This window comes from Rhinatrema bivittatum, chromosome 4 (assembly GCF_901001135.1).
Source record: "Rhinatrema bivittatum chromosome 4, aRhiBiv1.1, whole genome shotgun sequence".
Lineage (NCBI taxonomy): Eukaryota > Metazoa > Chordata > Amphibia > Gymnophiona > Rhinatrematidae > Rhinatrema > Rhinatrema bivittatum.
This window is the reverse complement of record NC_042618.1, coordinates 464,342,033-464,362,728: the sequence shown is the minus strand read 5'-3', so window position 1 is coordinate 464,362,728 and position 20,696 is coordinate 464,342,033. Positions and strand designations below refer to the sequence as shown.

General features: G+C 44.2%; 1 protein-coding gene across 9 annotated transcripts in view; it reads right to left on the bottom strand.

The window, feature by feature from the left end:
* The window catches only part of CAPS2 (calcyphosine 2), a 146,367-nt gene that overhangs the window by 24,748 nt on the left and 100,923 nt on the right, over positions 1 to 20,696 (bottom strand). For all 9 annotated transcript variants that reach the window (XM_029597162.1, XM_029597155.1, XM_029597159.1 and 6 more), the window contains 4 exons: positions 14,478 to 14,573; positions 14,285 to 14,378; positions 6,210 to 6,328; positions 2,303 to 2,379 (listed from right to left, as the gene is read on the bottom strand). In XM_029597162.1, coding sequence (XP_029453022.1) covers positions 2,303 to 2,379; positions 6,210 to 6,328; positions 14,285 to 14,378; positions 14,478 to 14,573 — 386 coding nt within the window. The remainder of the gene's footprint in view (positions 1 to 2,302; positions 2,380 to 6,209; positions 6,329 to 14,284; positions 14,379 to 14,477; positions 14,574 to 20,696) is intronic.

Genomic DNA, 20,696 nt, shown 5'->3' with positions numbered 1-20,696 from the left:
CATTCTGCTCTTTCAGTTGGGATACTGTTTCCCGTAGTTTGTCCCTGAACAAATTATTGCCCTTAAACAGGAGGTCTGCTAACTTTTCATGCACATCCTCCTGGGTGGTACTGGCACATAACCAGGCTAACCTTCGGGTTGCAATGGACCCCACTGAAGTATGGGCAGATGTCTCGAAGGCCTCACAAATCATGCACAGAAGATGTTGCAACCCCTCCTCCAGGTCGAAGAACGGCTGTGATAGAGCTGTATCCAATGAGGTGGACGGAAAGTGGGGTTTTAGGGACTGCAAACACTCATACAGGTACTCTGTGATATAAAAATGATGTTGTTGGATTTTCACATTAAGCATACCTGCTTGGAAGGCTCTCTTTCTAAAGTTGTCCAAATACTTGAGGTCTCTACCCAGAGGGGTATTCGAGTGAAGGCGAGTCTTCTTTGAGCGCTTCATTGCCAATTCGATCACCACCGAGGTGTGTGGAAACTGGACCATGCCATAGTATGATGACTGCCACATTCTGAACTTGAGGTCAGTCTTCCTGGAGGTTGGCTGACCAGAGAAAGGGGACTCCCAGGTCTTCGCCATAACCGAATCCAAAACTGGGTGGGATGATAAGGCAGTCAGTGTAGCCGGGACCTCAAAAATCTTCAGAATTCCTAATATCCGCTCACGGATCTGGAACTTTCTTGGATTCAATATTGAGGCGATTTCCCACCTTTTCCATGAACTTGGAGTAGGAAATGTCCTCCGGAGGTGAGGGAGAGTTTTCAGGACCCTTATCCGGTTGTGGGGAAAACTGAGGGCATGGGCTCGAAGATTCTTGTGCCGGACTGCGTTCTCTCGGAGGCAGAGACGGGAACCTTCCAGTGGATGAGAGGTTTACCAGAGAAGGGCTAGATAGTCAGCCCTTTTTTGCCTCAAAGAAGGAGAAGAACTGTGACAGGATTTCTGATATTTGAGACACGGCTTGCGACGCAAGCTCCCCCCAGCCAGTGGAGGGAGTCTGCCCCTTTTGACTGTGACTTGCTAAAGGCACTGTGGCTAGTACGATGTCAGAGTCAGGACCCCTCAAGGTGGTGTGCAGATTGCTCGGTCTCTTGAGACTTATGTCTCTTCTGGAGGGCTCCTGTAGATGAGGGGAACGCCTCTTTCTCTTGGACACAGGAGACATGTCTGAGTAAACTCTCCCTGAAGAGTCCGAGGAACCCGTGGAAAGGTGTTCTGAGAGGTTCCACATCTGAGAACACAAGTTCAGACTCTTCTGGAGAGAACACAATCTGAGGGTCTGGACTGGTCTTGGCTTGTGGGGAGTCTTGCGAGAAAATTTGCTCAGCAGCTGATGATTCTGATATGACTCTGGTGCTTTTTGTGTCGTATGTTTCGACAATGCATGCGTCTGCACTGGTGATTGCATCGTGCTCTGCCTTGCCTGCGTCGAATCAGTGGACGAGCATCGATGTTGAGTTGGAGGACCTCGACGCATTCTTGCGTCTGGTCTCTGGATGCGTCTTCGACACATGCGTCGCTTCAGTGGTTGACGGCACATCATGGATGCAGTGCTTCAATGCTGGCACCGTTTCCAAGACACTGGCTGACACAGTCTTGTGTGAGGGCTTTTGCGGCGCATCTCCAGATGCACTTTGTTTTGTTAAGGTGTGGGCACTTTGGGGGGGGTGGCCCACCTGGCCTGGTTTTGTCCCAAGTGGTTCAAGGGAGGAGGCCCTCTTAGGCTTTTCCGGCCGATCCATGCGGGGGCCCCAGTGAGGAGTGGGTCAACAGCAGCTCCAACAATGGGGCCATAGGACCCTGAGCTCTCCTCCTTCAGACAGGTGACTTTAGAGCCCACTGGTGCTGGACCCAGGGTAACATCCAACCGCAGTCCCGGCAAGAGGACTGGTTGTACTCCGGGCCCAGATAAAGGTAACAGTAATTATGTCAGTCTGTTTCAGCCATAATCTTGCCGCACTGGCAATATTTAAAGCCAGGTGGCTTCGGAGTCATTTTAGCACCTAATAGTGCTTTTAAGAGGACAACATTGAAAAAATGCTGAAGATAAATAAAGCTTCGTGAGCAGCCTACAGCGCGGAAAAAAACAAACTGAAGAGAGAAGATGATGCCGTGCGGGAAAGGCCGCGCAGCCGTGCAAAGCCAAAGCTCTGTGATTTTTGTGAAGCTCCGCCTAGGCTGCCCCGGAGGATGTCCCAGACGGCATGGCTAATTCAGCCTGCTTATCGACAGGAAAAGCTATAAAACAAGAACCATTAACTTAAAAGTTAAATGAATTATGGTATGTGTACTTACTTTGAACAGCTGTGAAGGTGCTTCTGTCATCAAGCTCCTGCCTAGTAAGACCTTGCTGGTTTTCCACCAAAGTAGATCTGAAATTAATCAATCCATTTCGAATAGTAAAAGTACATCATGAAACAGAACAGAAAAGTGATGATGCAACCAATGGAAACAGAATAACCCAGTACAAGCCTCTACTGTAAACACAGTGTGTGTGAATGCAACAGTTAAAACATTTCTGCTAATTCATCCATTTTTCTGTATGTGTTCCTGCGTGTCCAATGCAAGTACTTTCCTAAGGCAACCACAAAAAGGCATATTCGGCATATAGGAAGTACACAGTATACTCTTCACAGATCAAAGGAAATGGGTCTCCCTTTATGGTAAAGGTGTCACTTTCTCCAACTTAACTAAAGTACAAGTCAGAAAACTGTCACAGCGTGATTTAGAAGTTTATTTAGGAAGAGGAAAGCATATACTAGGATCAGTGACTCTTCCTATATTTGGCTTGATATTTGAATTCCCCAGTGGAGTCTTTAAAAGTTCAGGGCTAGCAATTCTCAGACCTCTTTTACCAGCCCATACTATAAGCACAAACTGAGGGAATGCAGGATTCTTTTTTTTTTTTTACATTTTGCATAAAAGGAACAAATTATGAATATTTATGAAAGATGAGTTAATGTTTGGTAACTAAGGTTAAATTCTTGATAATGTATGCCACTGTGCACAAGTAACCATTTTTCTATGAAATAATGAAACCAAAGCAAAATTATGCACCACCTCCTTTTAAAAGGAGGTGGTGCATCATTACCTGTAAGCAGGTTAGAGACCTTGGGGCAATTCTAAACAATCGACTAAACCTAAAGAAAATGGTCAATACAACCTCCAAAGACTGCTTCTACAGACTACAGGTTCTAAAACGACTTAAACCACTCTTATTCTTCCATGACTTCAGGACAGTCCTCCAAGCGCTTCTATTCGCCAAAATAGACTACTGCAGTGCCCTTTTCCTAGGCCTCCCCAAATCCACTACCAAACCACTGCAGATGATACAAAATGCGGCAGCGAGATTGTTGACCAGTACCAGCCGCGGCGAACACATCTCACCCATCCTCAGGAACCTACATTGGTTACCAGTGAATTTCAGAATTCTATACAAATCAATCACCTTAATTCACAAAACCATCCATCATCAACTTCAACTCGACCTGGAAATCCCATTCAAACTCCACTCCTCTAACAGACCAACTAGAGATATTCACAAAGGCACTTTGAAATATCCCCCCACTAAAGCCTCACGCCTCTCTACGACCAAAGACAGAGCTTTTTCGATAGCAGGCCCATCTATCTGGAATAGCATCCCATCAAATCTCAGATTGGAGCCATGCCTTTTAACTTTCAGAAAAAGACTTAAAACCTGGCTCTTTCACCAAGCCTTCGCCGATCCACCAGACAATCACTAGTTGTCCTTCACTCTAACCCGGTCTGGCATTTATACTCACGAACAATGGACTCTGAAACTTCCAGGTTAAAGCACCTTTTTTAAGCTTTTAACCCGTACGCTCTTTGGTAACACTTTATATTTATTTCCTGCCTTATCTTCCTTCCAGCTTGTTGCAAGCTTCCAAGTTCTCTTTCCCTGTTGATTGTAACTTTGACCTATTCCTACCTATTGTTATCTTTCATTTACTTGAATTGTTACTCCAGTTATACCCTTGTAAAATGTAAACCGATCCGATATGGTTATTTACTTTGAAGGTCGGTATAAAAAAAACTGTTAAATAAATAAATAAATAAAAGCAAGCCTGTGAATACTAGGAAACAACATCAAGGGCACCAAATTCCATAAACTACTCCCACAGATTCACAATTTGTTAAAGAACGGAGCCTAAACTGACCTTCACCAAAAAACGGCAGTATATTACCCTCAAAGGATTGTGCACATATTGAGGGTAATATACTGCCGTTTTTTGGTAAAGGTCAGTTTAGGCTCTGTTCTTTAACAAATTGTGAATCTGTGGGAGTAGTTTATTGAATTTGGTGCGCTTTTCCTTTACTATAAGTAGGAAAAACAAAACAGAGTTTAAAGAGTCGGCTAGAGGCCCCTTTGGTACAACACTGTCTAAGAACATGCTTTTTCAGATTTAAAATTTGCAGTGATTGAGCAGCCAAGGGCTTTTAAACGTGGCGGCAACTTTGATAATTATCTTTTACAGCGTGAGCAAAAATGGATTCACTACTTTGATAGTGTTGCCCCTAAAGGATTAAATAAAGAAATCGACTGGTCTGTTTTTTAATCTGGCTGGGTAGATTAGTATTGAGATTGGTGGGCACTCCTGCTGATAGAGATATCTGGAGTTTGTGTTATATTTGATTGACAAGTGTGATGGCAGGGGCTTCCGGTAATGTTACATAAGATAGATATTTAAATGTACGGGTCATGGAGCTTTTGAAAATTTGAGACGCCAAGTTGCCATTGTTTGGTCCAGAGCGGCGAGTGAGTTTCTTTGAATTCTAGTTTTTTGAATATAGTTAAATTATTTGTGCTGAGAGTTTTGAAATGGGGTAGAATTGAGAGAGCAGAAGGAAGAATATATGATTCTGCAAATACAGGGATAAGAGCGTCTTAGAGTGTGATGTTATGGGGGTTAATCTAGTAGGCAGAAGGTGATATTTTGTTATTCTTCATTTCTAAAAATCAAAGTATTTGGCCTAAGACGTGTAATACAATACACGGAAATTTCCCCTGATGAAGGCTGTTTAGCCGAAACATGGCCCATGTTTCGGCTAAATATATAAGAATATATAAGAATTTTGATGAAAGAAATTGTGTGGAAAGTGTACATCTAATCTGGCTAAGTATTCCTCTTTTTATATTAAAGATCTATACATTAAAAATTAAGGATAAAAACTTAGGTGCCATATACAATGATGGTATAAAGAAATTGTAGTTTTCAAGTAATAAACATTTTTTGAAAAATGTAATTATTAAGGAGACAGTAAACGAAAATGATAGTGCTTAAAAGGCTGATATTGCCTGAGGCCCATTGCGTGGCGAGAGACAGTGGATTGCAATTATAAGCACGTTCTTCTGATACTGTCTTCCTTATTAAGTAAAAAATAGTTTTTTATGGTGAATGCTGTAATTGGAGAATATTTTTCCCTCTTTTGTGCTGTTTTGGGGATACAATTTTTAAGAAGAGGGCACTTCTGTTTTTTGTGATTTAATAAAAACTTTCAGATTGCTAAATTCAACAAAAGAAGAGCATGTTCATCATCAGTCAATAAGAAGCTTTCATAAACTGAACCACTTGCTGATGGTATAAACACACAAAAGTGAAATATCATTTGGCCCATCTTCTAAAATAAATAATTGAAAAATGAAGTGAAATTATAATTTTATGAACAGCAGAGAAAAATATTGGGGCAGAAACTATAAGTATTTAATGATGGCGTCTAACAGAAGGGTCAGAGTTTGTCATCAGACAAAATTAAACACAGTATGCTAAGCAAGCATTTTTTAAAATTAAATCAGTGGTGCTCACAACCTTAATTGTGAGCACCACTGATTTAATTGTGAGCCATTCCAGCACCAACCTGAATCTCAAGAGTCATATTCAAATGTAATCTTTTAACCTTGAAGCCAAGCATTAGTTTCATGTGTTCTATAAATTCTGTAACTTCAAAAAGCTACACTGAAGGCCCTTAAAAGTCTCATGTGGCTCTCTAGCTCCAAGTTAAAGATGAAACTTTTTTTCTTACCATAAACTGCTGTTATTACAACTTCTGCTTTCTAAACTTTCCTCCAATTATATTAAAATTCTTAAGTATCAGTGTCACTAAAATTTTTCAAGCAGCAGAAGGCAAATGTATCCCTTTACTTGATATGCAATATTGATGATCTGAAACACAAGATACTCACTTCAAGGAATCCAGAGCCTTGTCATCAATATCCATGATTCGAATAGTAAGTAATGAGTTCTGCTTAACACTATCCGCAAGGTTAGGATGATCGCAAGTCGAAAAGGTCAGGTTAGCACCCTGTGTAGTGGCAGATATCCAATATTGACAACCTGAATTGCATCTTTTCTGAGGCATATTACAAACCATGCTCTCCACAACAACATAAATGTGCTTTCAGAACAGATCAGACTTCTTACTGGGTATTCTGATAGTTTGAATATCACTTTATCGCTCCTATACAATCAGAGACAGTTAAAAAATCAACAGATCATACAACTATGGAAAAGGTTTTATTGCCATGCTAATGATTAAAAGTAGCTACACGGAAAGCTGCATTGTCTTTTTGCCATGGAAATTTGCAGACACTGTTTGGCCTCTGTATGGGAACAGCATTTTTCTTCTCCTGAACTTGAAAGTGGACATATTTTAATACTAATAATTATCAATTACTGTACCAAAATAATCTCTTAGGTCAAAATATTTGATAAACATCATACACAATCATCATTACACAGTTATTATTAATACTTCTAGCTCACTTACATCTAGCATCCCCAAAAGAGAACTAGAGTTCCAGTGTTGGCTGGGTATTTTTAGATACTTTCAAGAATCCCTGGATATTTTAATCTGCTTAGAATTTGATGTGTTTATATCTAATTGAGGAAAGAGGGCCTCCCTGCTTTGTTTCTCATTTACATAAATCGGTATAAATGCTTGATTCTCTCTTGCATCTGGGAGGAGGTATGAACTCCAATTTCTGCTGGGTTTGAAGAGAAATGGACTAGAATTAGACAACTTGCCTCAGTCTGAGTTGATAAACAGGGTAGTCTAGGTTCTGCAGGAGTACTGCAGTTGAAGTACACAGTCCTTACAGCTCATCTCCACTACCTCTTCTTATGGGCAGGGTGGATTTCAGAAGCCATTTACTTAGATAAAATGACTTCTTGAACACTGTCCACCCTTCACGAGGCTAAAAGTATTTTTATTTACATTATACAGAGGTATTCCTAGGGACAGGATTAGGTCAGGAGAAGCAAAAACACACAAAGTTTGGTATTTTCAAAACTACGTGTGTTTCAAAAGCAAAACGTACCCCCAGAGAAAGCAGATGCATTGGACCCAATAGAGTGTTGAAATACAAGTACAAGCAAGAGGAAGTGATGTCACCCTTAGAAATGGCAGCTTAAACACGGCTCTCCCGACCCTAGAATCACAAGCATCCCAACGCAGCTTTGGCCGTTTGCAGTAGCACTCATCCAGGAGAGCTTTCAGAGATTCCTCGGCATGTCCCAGCTGAAGAAAAAAACAGACCTGAGGAAGTTTTCCTTTGCCGGCCGCAACGCTGTGCAGGCCCTTGGTTGCGGCGAGGAGGATGACATGGTTGCTGCTGGGTGCAATCCTGAGGCAGCGGAAGGTGAGCTCTGCGTGGGCGACGAGGTGGAGGGGATACCCTCGTGGAGAGATTTTCCCTGCTGGTTCCTCGAAATTCGCCAGGTCATGGCAAAAATAAAGCAGGAGTTCGGCAGTCTGGTTGCGAAGCTGCAGGGCAACATAACAGAGATGGAATTGCGGGCCGAGGAGCAGGCTGCAGATGCAGTGTCCGACCAGGAAGAAGTGACAGGCCTCTCTCACTCAATGGAGGAGCACCTAGACAACCTTGAGAACAGGTTTAGGTAGTCTAATTTGCGCTTTAGGAGTGTTCCTGATTGCCTGCCTTTAAATATTACTTCCAGATAGTAACTAGCTCTGTATACAAGTGCTATATTCAGATGACGTCGCTGCACCTCTGCCTATTAAACTTGAGAGAGCACCCAGAGTCCTTGGTCAATCTAGAGGCAACCTCCCTCACGAGATAGTGGTTTGCTTTCATGATTTCACTTTGAAGGAGAAGGTAGTCACAATGACCCGGAAAAGGGGCCAGATTATATGGAATGATCATCAGGTGGACATCTTTCAGGCTCTTTCGCTGATCACCATTCGCAAACATAGAGCTTTTCGGGACATATTACCCATCTTAAGGCGTGAAGATATCCTTTATAGAAGAACTTTTCCATTTGGCCTTCAGTTCACGATTCAAGATCAATCTATTAGGGTGAAATCTGTGGAAGTGGCAGTGGAGGCTTTGCACAAGAGTGGCATCTCTGTTCTGAAGGGAGAAACCTCAGCGCCTTCCAGGTCTCATGTGGAAAAGAAGAGAGAGTGGCCTAAATGGCAGAGAGTACCAGAGGCCAGTCAGTATTTCAGGAGGCAGCTGGACTCACACTTGTCATCGGGAACAGCGAGTGTTGGATGATGACTTTAACCCAGGGACGTTTTATGTTTTCTGTTCTTTTGGTCTTCTCCTGTCTTCTGTTATGAGTTATATTTCATAAACGGCCGAGGTGGAGGAATTAGTTTTGACCTAGGGTTGGGTCTCAGATTCTCTTTCTAGGATGGGTGTCGGGGTGCGTTCTTTTTTCAGTCTGAATATTTTCTTGTAGCTTGAGTAGGGTTGTGGGGGGGGGGGTAAAGCCACGACTGGTGGGTCTTCCTTTCAGGGGTACTGTGCACCTCTTGGGGGTGAGGTGTAGTTTAAGATAAGGAGATGGGGGATGGGAGGGAAAGGCTGGGGGAGATCTTCCAGGATTAGGATCTTCTGGTATCTCCAGGGCCTTTGTACATTTGGTTACCCTTGATGTGCCCATAAGGTTGTGTTAGTGGGGGGCGGAAAAGTTAAGGGGTTGCTTGTTAAGAGCAATTTTCTTATTCTTTTGTTGATGGAGACCCTCAAGATTATGTCTCTAAATACTAAGGGTCTCAATTCTCCCACTAAACGTAAGTTTTTGTTTAAGGAGGCGGAAGCGATGGGAGAAAATGTGACCTTTTACCTTAGGGCTCAATTTTCTCATCTCCTGGGCCATAAACGATTCCCTCTTCAAATTTTTGCACCAGCTTCAAAGGAGAATATATACTGTGGGATAGGGATCTTATTTGCCCATAATTTACTTGTAGATGTACAATCTGTCCTTCAGGATGTCCATGGTAGGTTTTTGATTTTAAAGGTGTCCATTAACCAGGAGTTGCTTACTTTGAGGAATATATATGCTCCAAATATTCACCAAGGTGCCTTTATCCAAACTTTACTGGATACTCATGGCTGGGCAGAGGGTCACATTTTTCTGGGTGGGATTTCAATCTTACCCACCACCCTTTTTTGGATAACTCCCCTGGCACTGGGGGAGTGTCTCGCCCCCAGGAACACCTTTTAAAAACTTTGATCAATACCTGGGAGCTACAAGATATTTGGAGATTGAGGAATCCTTCCTCACGGGATTATACTTTCTATTCTGCCCCTCACTATTCCTACTCACATATCAATTACTTTTTAGTGGACACACTGGTGGTGGGAGATGTTATTGATCTGGGTATTGGACATATTACATGGTCCGATCATGCACTGATCTGGATGGAGATTCATGTGGGGCGTGTGATGCCAGGTAATAGTTTTTGGAGACTCGATGATTCTCTTCTATTTGATAAAGAGTTTTCTGCAAGTCTCCTTCAGAATATTGAGGACTATTTCTCACTTAATGATACAGGGGATGTTAGTATAGCAACCTTATGGGAAAATATGAAAGTTGTCATTAGGGGGAAACTTATCTATGAACTTCCTTTCTTAAAAACTAGAAGGCTCAGCATAGGTTGCAGCTGTTGCATCACATAGGTAAATTGGAAAGTAGACATAAACGGAGTAGGGATCCCTATATTAAGTTGGACCTAGACAAGGCTAGACAAGAGCTACGGGCTTTGGACCTTGCAGAGATTGTGTCCCAAATGCTTAGGGTAAAGCAACAATTTTTTGAATTTGGTAATAAGGCAGGACCCCACCTGGCTCGGCGCCTTAAATCTCAAAGTTTGCAAAATCAGATTCTTAAAATCAAGGACAAGGGGGGCACTATGCTCTATGATACTAAGCTGATTTCAGATTGCTTCGCCCAATTTTATGGTGAACTTTATGCGTCAGATAGTGACATCTGTGAGGCTGATACTGCAGCCTATTTGGAATCTACATCTCTACCTTGTCTACCGGATGATGCCAGGGATCACCTAAATGCCCCTATACGGGAGGAGGAGATCTTTACTGTCATTTCGGAGTTGAAGGTGGGAAAAGCACCTGGTCTCGATGGATACTCTGCCAGGTTCTACAAAGCTTGCAGGCCAGCTATTTTGAAACCTTTGGCCTTTATGTTTAACTAACTAAGCAAAGGGGACTTGTTAGTAATGGAGACAAATATGGCAGGTTTTATGGTCCTGGCGAAGGAGGGGCGAGATCCCACACTTTGTGGTTCCTTTTGCCCTATTTCCCTTATAAATTTAGATCTCAAGATTTTAGCTAAGATCTTAGCAACTCGTCTGGAGCTCATTGCTCCCTTGTTGATACATGGGGTTCAGTCTGGTTTTGTTCCAGGCAGATTAGCAGCCGATAATGTTCGGAGAGTAGTTAATCTTAGTTGGTGAGTTCAGTATCACAAGATCCCGGCTTTCACACCTCTTAATTCAATCTTTTGAGGAAAGCTGCAGGGTGCCTCCTGCCTGCTTTCAACATCTATTTCAACCCCTACCCTCGCAAACAGCCTGCATGGAAACTCCTTCTGTTGTTCCCAAGTTGGAGTAGACAGAAAACAGAATATTTGATCCCTCAAATATCTCTTAAAACCTTATCAAATCCCCAAGGGGGGGAAAGATCCCCTTCTTCCAGAGTCCTATATCGCTACTGAATGTGGATGTTAAAATTCTAGCAAAAATCTTAGCGGACAGATTAGCTATTGTAATTCCTTCTCTAGTTGGGGACCATCAAGTTGGATTTGTGCGGCAGCCCTATGTGATAGCTAACATCTGAAGAGTGTTGGTTGTCATGACTATATGATGTCAGATGGATATCCCATATCTTACTATCAGTTTTGATGCCGAAAAGGCATTTGATAGAGTAGAGTGGAGATATCTTTTTACAGTGTTGGGGCAGATGGGGTTTAATGGCTTTTATTTAATGGCATTGCGTCTCCTTTATGCTGACCCCAAGGCAGTTATCGCTAATGGGACACAGTTGGAACCCTTGATGGTGGCTCGAGGGTTCAGACAGGGCTGTCCGCTGTCGCCCTTATTGTTCATCCTACAGCTGGAACCTCTTCTTATCGCTTTCCAACAAAACAGGGAAATTCGAGGGGTTCGTATGGGTGCACGAATCTTTAAGGATGTAGCTTTTGCGGATGACCTACTGGTCTTTCTAACGGATCCTCAGAAATCCTTACCTGCATTAATACGCGTGATATGGGATTTTGGGATGTTTTCTGACTTTTGCTTAAATGCATCTAAATCCTTGGCACTGGCTTATCCTCCAACTTTACAGGGGATGTGGCCTGATACTTTCCCGTTACAATGGGCTAGTGATTCGATTCGATATTTGGGGGTGCAGCTTCCATTGGATCCAGAACACATCTACCAAGCTAACATCCCTCGACAAATGCAATCGACAGTTGACAGCTTGGCCAGTTGGAGCTATCTTCCTCTCTCCCTTAGTGGCCGTGTGAATCTTGTAAAAATGATTCTCCTACCAAGATGGCTCTATCTTTTTCAAAACATTCCCATATTGGTTCAGCGCAAGGATATTAAAAAATAGAGGGGGCTATAAGAAAATTTGTTTGGAGGGGAGGGAAGTCGCGGGTTCCTCTTTCCTGGTTAAAAGGCAGGAGTGGTAGAGGAGGCCATGGGTTGCCCGACTTGACTGCGTATAATCTACCTAATAATTTGCGAGTTGTGAGAGACTGGTTGATGGGTCAATCGATTCATGCCTCGCTGTACGCGGATCAGGCCTTAATGCATCCAATGGCCCCTTCATACGTGGTGCAAGCCAGTTCGGTGCATCTTCCCCCTTTTTCTCACCCGCACGGCACTGGTTGGTCCATTACAACAGACTTGGAAGCGGCTTACAAAGCTGTTACAGCTCCCAAGTCTGTGCGCCTACTTTCTCCCGATAAGTGGGAATACAGAATTTAGCCCGGGAACCCAGTCTTTTAGTTTTAGGATTTGGTCTTCCTGAAGTATCACACTCTTGGGTCACTTGTTAACCACTGAGGGGACACCTTTGCCTTACCAAGCCTTTATGACGACTTATGGCTTTGGAGTGACACATACATTCCCATATATGCAGCTTTGTCACTACATACAGGCCCTTTCAGCTGATGCAAAGTCTCCCTCGTCCTACTATACATTGGATTATGTGTTTCATTTTGCTAGGAGTGTTGCTCCTTCGCTGTCTATGTATTACAAGTGCCTGCGTAGACATTCGGAAATAGATACGAGTTTGGTGTTCGTGCACGCTGGAATGGAGATGGGGAATTTGTGGTGACACAATCTATTTTGAGGGGGTGTTTTCGGCCAATAGCCAGGATCTTGAATAATCAAAATTATCGGGAATTACAATTCAAGTTTTTTAGCCAGGCATATGTATCACGTGTAATCACTTTTCACTTTGCTATAGCCCCCTCCATGGCATGCATTCGTTGCGGACATAGTAAAGGCACCTTATCGCACGCCTTTTGGACATGTGCCCCTATTCAGCGGTTCTGGAAACGTGTGGCGTTTTACTTAGCGGAATTGCTGGATGTCGCTTTTCCAATTACTCCTATGTGGCTACTTTTTGGCTGTATTTCCCCGATTTAGGATTCGGGACCCTGGCTCTCGCTTGCTTCTTCATAAGGCATGCCTAGTGGGGAAAAAGATAATTCTTTCGGTGTGGAGGTCCTCCGAGAACCCCTCATTCTGGTCCTGGCGGAATAGTTTTCACACCATGATGACCATGGAAAGCCTAGAGGCCAAGACAAATCCTCAGCGTCGTCGACACTTCCTCGCAGTGTGGCAGCTTTATCTGCAGTCGCTTTCACAACAGGCTCGCAGTCTTGTTATTAATGATTAACTTGTCTTTCTCTTCCTGTGATGTGTGCAGCCTGGCTAACAGATTGATGTCATGCATAATGCTATTGCTCACTTCTATAAGGGGATGGGGTGGGGGACATGTTCGGTTGGGTGGGTCAATATGGAAGGGCTATGACACTTTCTATTGATGGTATTGTTCTGAGGTGAGATCAGAGCTACTCTCGCCTTAGTTCGCTAGGTTTTTGTTTGTATTATTCTTGAAAATCCAATAAAAACCATTTAAACATAAAACCTTATCAAAACTAAAGATGATTTTGATGATGTCCCTTTAGAAGAAGCATTTCACCTTTATAAAAAGGCTCTTGCTACCTACATATGTAGCCACTCATACACCATTTACAAGACTTGGATGTTTTTTTGGAAGTCTGCAACTGCTGGTGTTTCATGGCTGGCAGAGATGGCATTAATTTCAATTCAAAGAAGTCTTGATGACTGACAGTACTGCTGACAAATTTCAAACTTGTGCTTATTCAATCCCTGTTTATATCTAATAACATGTATCCAAAATATATGTGCACATATCTGCCAATGTTGAGGACATTATATCATAGAGCAGCTCATATACTTGGAAGGATGCCAAGGACTCTTGAGATAATATAAAAAGGCTGGCAGTACTATTTCAATTCAAAATACTATTTCAGTGTTAAAAGTTTGTAATAAACGTCTTGATAAATTGTTGATTTTTGTACTTGGTACATTTTGAATTTGTATATAGTTTAAAAACAATGTGAATATTTTTCAATTAAAAAATTAACTTTTTTGCATAGTCAGAAGTGTGAATCTTTATGCAAAATTATGCAAATTGGCCACATAATTGCTGCATAATTTTGAAAAATCTGCCACAGAATTTGCTAATTCTTGTTGTGGAATCTTGAAAAATCTGCCATAGGACACCAGGGACTCTGGTTATAGGGTACAAGTATAAAAGGAACAAAATGTACATATCTTGCAAAAAGGTACATCTAGGCATAAAACAGTCTTTGTAGTACAGGAAAAAATGACAGGTTACCTTCCTTTTAAGAGAAACATTCTGCATGCATTTTTTAATATACAAGTACTTACAACATAAAAGTCTCTGAGTTCATACAGCTTCCCCTTCCTCCGCCCACGCTGGTGACGATAGATCCCCTTCTTGATAAAGGGTAACGTATTTGTTCTTTGAGGAAAGAATATGCAACAAATTTTAATTGATATAAAAAAAATGTAAAGCCCAAAGTAAACCAACACTGAAAAAATTCAGTAATTTCTTCCTTACCTATTTCTGCCAAATTGTCGATATTCATATATAGTAAGAGACTGGTCATATCCAAAAAAGAATCCAATTAATTCTCTACAAGCATCACGTCCATTCCTGGAATAAATAACATCTCTTTCTAAAAAGCACATTTAGTAAAAGGGATTTCTTTCAAATGCAGAGCCCCAACTACCATAAACAGTCTCACATTTTGCACCTGTGTCAAACCCCCCTTATAAATAGTATCCTAAAATGCTGTTATAGTAGGCACCAGCAGCTATCCCATAACTCATGGAAAGAAAAGGCCTACCTACTTACTTTAGTTACTCTGCAGTTTTTACTTGTAAGGAAATTAAAGAAAAGCTCAATATGAAGTTCTATTCTGTACGTACCCATCAATCTCATTTATGTTAGTGAAACTGTGGGGAATAAGGTACATTTTCACACAGGCAGTGGAGCTGCCAGTTATTAACTCCATGAAGTTAGTAAGTAGCACATTTAAAACAAATTGGAGAAAATATTTTTTCATTCAATGCACAATTAAGCTCTGGAATTAACTGCCAGAGGATGTGGTAAAGTCAGTTAGCATACCTGGGATTAAGAAAGATGTGGACATTTTACCCATTATTAAGAGGGGAGACTTGGAGAAAGCCACTACGTATCCCTAGGGATTAGCAACGTGGAATCTATCTACTATTTGGGATCCTGCCAAGTACTTGTGACCTGGATTTGCCATTGTTGGAAACAGGATACTGGGCTTGATGGACCCTCGGTCTGATCCAGTATAGCAATTCTTATTCCATATAATTACTCCCTATATTGACAACACTATTAGTATTACTAGACTCACTGTCACCTCATTGTGTCAAACTTACAATCTACTATGAACAGGAGGGCAACACTTACTGTAGGGAGGTCAGAGAAAAACAAGAACCACTTTAAAATGGTTTTATTTTTCAAATAGATTGTAAAAATGTGCATCACAATCAGGGATCCCTAATTTGTTTGACAAATCGCAGTAAGCAATCTTGGAAGCCCAGGGCCAGAACAGTTTATACCCAAGGAAAAAACTCAAGGTAAGAATTTGAACTGGAGATCACAATCTGTAGGAGAAACCACTGATCATTCAGTCTGTGCAGTTCTAAAACAGTTAAAACTTTGTTAACTGGAAGTGGGCAGAAGTGTCTCTATCTCTCTCCTAGTCAATCTGCCCATCACCACCAAGATGTCACTTCCAAACCAAATAGTATGAGTAGCTAAATTAAATCTACGCATTCTTTCACTAAGGATATACTCATGTACATAAAATCCTAGGTGTTATTCAAATATTTCTTGCAACCGGAAGGAGACAGCTTTTAACAAAACTGCAATTTTGCGGTTATATTTGAGTTCATATTGGGTGGGGAGGGATGGGTGTTTATAGTTTTCCTTGTAGGGGGGATTATGGTATTCATGCTTTTTGTTCCCGGAGTATTTACTTTTTGCTCTGTAAGGGACCCTGTATTGTTTTGTTATTAAAATTTCAATAAAAATTTTATGTTAAAAAAAATTGCAATGAAGCCAAATCTAAGAAAAGGTTAAGAAGTACACATTTTTCTACTACAATTCTTAGAAAAAAAAATCCATGTCATCATTTTTCTCCTAGGAGAGCAGGATGTTAATCCTCACAGATCATTAGATGGAGCCCGGCACGGAAAACTTTTATCAAAGTTTCTATAACTTTGACTGCAAACTGAGCATACCCAGCATGCCATTATCCGTGCGTCCACGTAGGGTCCCCCTTCAGATTCTTTTTTTTCGCAGAGTTAGTTGCCTCGCGGTGGTGGAGCTCAGCTCTTACAGTGTTTTTTCTTCAACGTTCTTACCCGGTTTTCTGGTGTTTTCAACGTCTGTGTCCTACCTTGCTTTTGCCTTTCATTTTGGTCAATTCCTGGCATGTCGCTTCTCACCAGTTGTTTATCATGGCATCGTCTGGTTTTTGATAGTGCCCACGGACCATGTTGATTACAGATCTGCACGAGGTTTGCATCCTCTGCTGGGGCATCACACGACATCCATGGTTGTCAACTGTGCGATCAGATGACCCCCAAGGGCATCGACCTGGCTGGGTAAGATGGAGAAACTCTTTGGCCCCAAAAAGTCAGTTCCATCCACTCTGGCACCGAAGGTGTCGATGCCTAGGGGCCAGGGGAAACCGCTGGACACACTGCCCCTATATATGCCCCCTGCGGGTTTGTCCAGGGAGAGAGGAGCCGGTGACAGGCCATCTCCATTTGTCAACGCTCTCAAAGACATCGGGCTCTTCAATTTTCTTGGTGCCAGGGAAAGACCGGGGCCGAGCATCACGAAAAGTCCCGCAAGCACCATCACCAATCGCTGTCGGTGCACAGCTCTGGAACCGGTGCGGCACTAGTTGCTGCTGTACCGCCACCAAAGCGACCCTGTGATGAAGAGACCTCATCCCCTGGCAGACCTGGGAGTCCTGGAAACAGAGAATCTTCCTCCTCCATCAGTCCTAACTTCACTGGACTTCCAGGAGAAGTTGGACTGCAGGGTCCAGATGGCAGTGCTCTGAACCCTGCGGGGTATCGAACCGCTCTCGGCACCGGCCCCCATACCAGTGCCAGAGCCTGCGCCATCTATTTGGTGCCCCTGCTAGAGCATCTGAACGTCCTATACGATGTCCTTCCGATGCAACCGGTGCCCGGGGGACCTTCGGTTCCCCAGAGACCACTGGTACCCCCCTCCCCCCAGAACAATTCCCATTATTGGGTCCTCTGAGGAGGAAGATTTGCTGCAGCCACCGGTGCCATCAGGACTTCTTATCCTGCGATCAGAGTTCCCCAATCCCGTTCCTAGGTCATCGGTGCCCTCAATGCCCAGACAGAGGAGCTTAGACAAGGCCCATCCAAGCAGGCCCCCAAGAGGGCCCGTATGACCCCTGGGGAGATGATACCTCGGAGTGATCTTCTGAGGTCTCCTGTCAGAACCTTCGCCACCAGATGAGGTGGTCTCCCCCAGGTTCTGTCCAGGCTATGGCTGAAGCCATTCCATTTCAGCTCCTCACAGAAGAGGACGCTCGACATAAGATGCTGGAAGTCCTCCAGTTCGTTTATGCCCCAAAGGAGATAGTGGCTGTCCTTTAAAGACCTTCTCCTTAGGATTTGGGAACATCCTGTGTCAATTCCTCTGGTTAACAGGAAGGCAGATGCCATCTATCTGGTCCAACAGGCTTTTGGATTTGAGAGGCGCTACCTCCCTCACCAATTGGCTGTGGTGGTGTCCGCCTCAAAAAAAGCCAAGCGCTCCTGCACCCTTGCCTCTGCCCCTCTGGGCCGGGGTGACAAGGCACTGGATGCCCTAGGTAGAAAGGTATATCCAGAGTGTTATGCTCATTGCCCACATCGCCTCCTACCAATTACATATGACCTAATACAACCGGAACCTGTGGAAACAGGTCCAGGAGCCTTTGAAATGCCTGCTGCAACAGCAACAAGATACATTGTCTACGGTAGTACAGCAGGGTCTGGAGGTGGAAAAACACAAGGTGAGGCCACCTACGGTGTTTGAGGCAGCGGCGAAAGTAGCTAGAGTGGGCACTGGCGCCCGCAAGATGGCCAGGCTCCACGCATTGGACAATCAGCTGGAAGTCCAGGAGAAGCTGGCTGATCTAACCTGCATAGAAAAGAATCTCTTCGGGGACAAGGTCAGGCATGTGGTAGCCCAATTGAAGGATCACCATGAGACCCTTCAGCAGCTATCAGCTAGCGCTTCCAATCTGCTATCCTCCATCAGGAAGTCCTCAAAACAAGGCTCGAGGAAATCCTATCGTCAAAGAAAGAATTACCCTCTTACCTCATACACCCAGTGTTGCTTCCAGGGGTTGTTCCCGCTAGCAGCGGACCCCCAAGCCTCAGTCAGCCCCCCAGCAGAGCCCTGCCATGGGGTTTTGACTGGGAGTGAGGGAGCGTGAGTCAACTCGCCATACCCCTGGCATCCTGCCCTCCTGTTGGGGGCAGGCTGCTTCGCTTTGCCCACCGCTGGCCCCTCGTTACGTCGGATCGGTGGTTTCTCACAATCATCTGCCAGGAGTATCGGCTGAATTTCAAGGATGTTCCTGTGGACTTTCCCCCATGTCCATTGTGGGGTTTTTCCGCTCCATAGTAAATACTTCTGACAGAGCTCTCCGCCCTTCTAATGGCAGGAGCGGTAGAACCCGTTCCCTTCCACCAGAGGACCGAGGTTTCCTTCAGAGGGAAATGTTCAAAATGGTCTCTCTTGGCACCCTGATCCCAGTCCTCAGAAGGCTCTGCTCCCTCGACCTGAAGGATGCCTATTCCCACATTGCGATCTTCCCAAGACACAGGAAGTATCTTCGCTTTATGGTAGAAGAAGCTCGCTACCAGTATCGAGTACTGCCGTTTGGCCTGGCCTCAGCCCCTCAGGTCTTCACATGTGCCTGGCGTGATGGGAGCACACCTCAGACGTCAGGGGATATGTGTGTTCCCCCATCTGGACGACTAGCTGGTCAAAAGCGCCTCCCAGTAGGGGGCACTGCACTCTAAGTCTGACCATCCAAGTGCTGCAATCTCTGGGGTTTGTCATCAATTACCCCAAGACCCACCTATGCTCATCACCTCATTTGGACTTCATAGGAGCCAGACTGGACACGATTCAGGTCATGGCGTTTCTGCCCCGCGATCACGCACTTGCCCTGTCATCACTGGCGGGGTAGGTCTGCAACCGTCGGCAGGTTTCTGCTCGTCTGATGCTTTGCCTTTTGGGCCATATGGCTGTGTCTGTCCATGTCACCCCGTTTGCCCGCCTCTGCATGCGCAGGGTGCAATGGACATTGCGGTCGCAGTGGCAGTAGGCATTCCAGGACCTAGAGGCACACCACCTCTGCAGGTCTCCCTGTCCTGGAGGGAGAATCTATTCAACTTGGAGCAGGGAGTCCCTTTTCAGGCTGCCCTGTCTCAGGTAGTACTTACCACCAATGCCTCCCCCCACGGTTTGGGGGGCGCATGTGGACGATCTCCACACGCAGGGTCAGTGAACAGTTCAGGAGCCTCTATACCTGATAAACTTCCTGGAGCTTCGGCAATTCGTTATGCTCTTTGGGCATTTTGAGACCACTTGTCCCAAAAGGCAGTCCTGATTCGGCCAGACAATCAGGTGGCAATGTGGTACATCAACAAGCAGGGAAGCATGGGGTCATTCCTCCTCTGTCAAGAGGTGGTACAGATTTGGTCCTGGGCTCTGTCGCAGGGCATGTTCCTGATAGCGATGTATCTAGCTGGAGCAATGAACGTGGTGGCGGACCATCTGAGCCGTACGTTTCAACCACATGAGTGGTCACTGAATCCGGCAGTGGAAGCCTGAATTTTCAGCCAGTGGGGTACTCTGGATGTACAGTTCTCAACTGTACAGCATTTCACTGTACAGCTTTATACTGTTTTGTTTCACAGAAACTTTCCAAGTTCCCTCATTCAAAGTAGTTAAAGTTCCACCCAATCAGTCCTCAAACAAAGATCTTTAAGTTTGAAATCTTTATTGTAAAGCTAATTTATAACTACTTACAAGAGTTGCTTTCAAATGTCTGTGCCACTAGCAGAGATCCTTGTAGCTGGGTGAAGGCAGGGGAAGGAAGGTGAAGATTCTTGGGGCGCAGGGAAAGATAACGTGGGGTTGAGGCTGATTAGTCTTAACAACGGTTACAGACACGCAAGTCTGCTGCTGGCTTGGCTGGGACTAGCCCACCTTCACGGCAATGAATACCGGAAAAACTCTCCTCAGCTGAGGTAAGGGCGAGAGCCAATAGCAGAGAGCCCAGGACCCAGTGACTCAGGAGGGAACATGAAGGGAGGGGGCTTTTGTTAAAGGCATACTCCCTTTTAAAGGCAGGGCTTTCAGACTTCTCTGCTGGGTTACTGAAAGTGTCACATTAGTAGGAAGGAGGGGCTGTGGTAAACACAGGTGAGCTGCACTATTTACAAACACAAACATGTACCCATTAATGGGGACAGAACACTGGATGTTGATCTCTTTGCCTCATCCTGCAACTGCAAGGTGAGCAAATTCTGCTTCCTGTTCAGGACGGACAGACTTCCAAGCCTCGGTCACCTTTGCCCAGCATTGGGGTACAGGTCTCCTGTATGCGTATCCTCCTCTTCTGCTGGTCATGAAGGCTCTCTTGAAGCTCCAGCAATATCGGGGAACCATGATTCTTGTGGCCCTGGA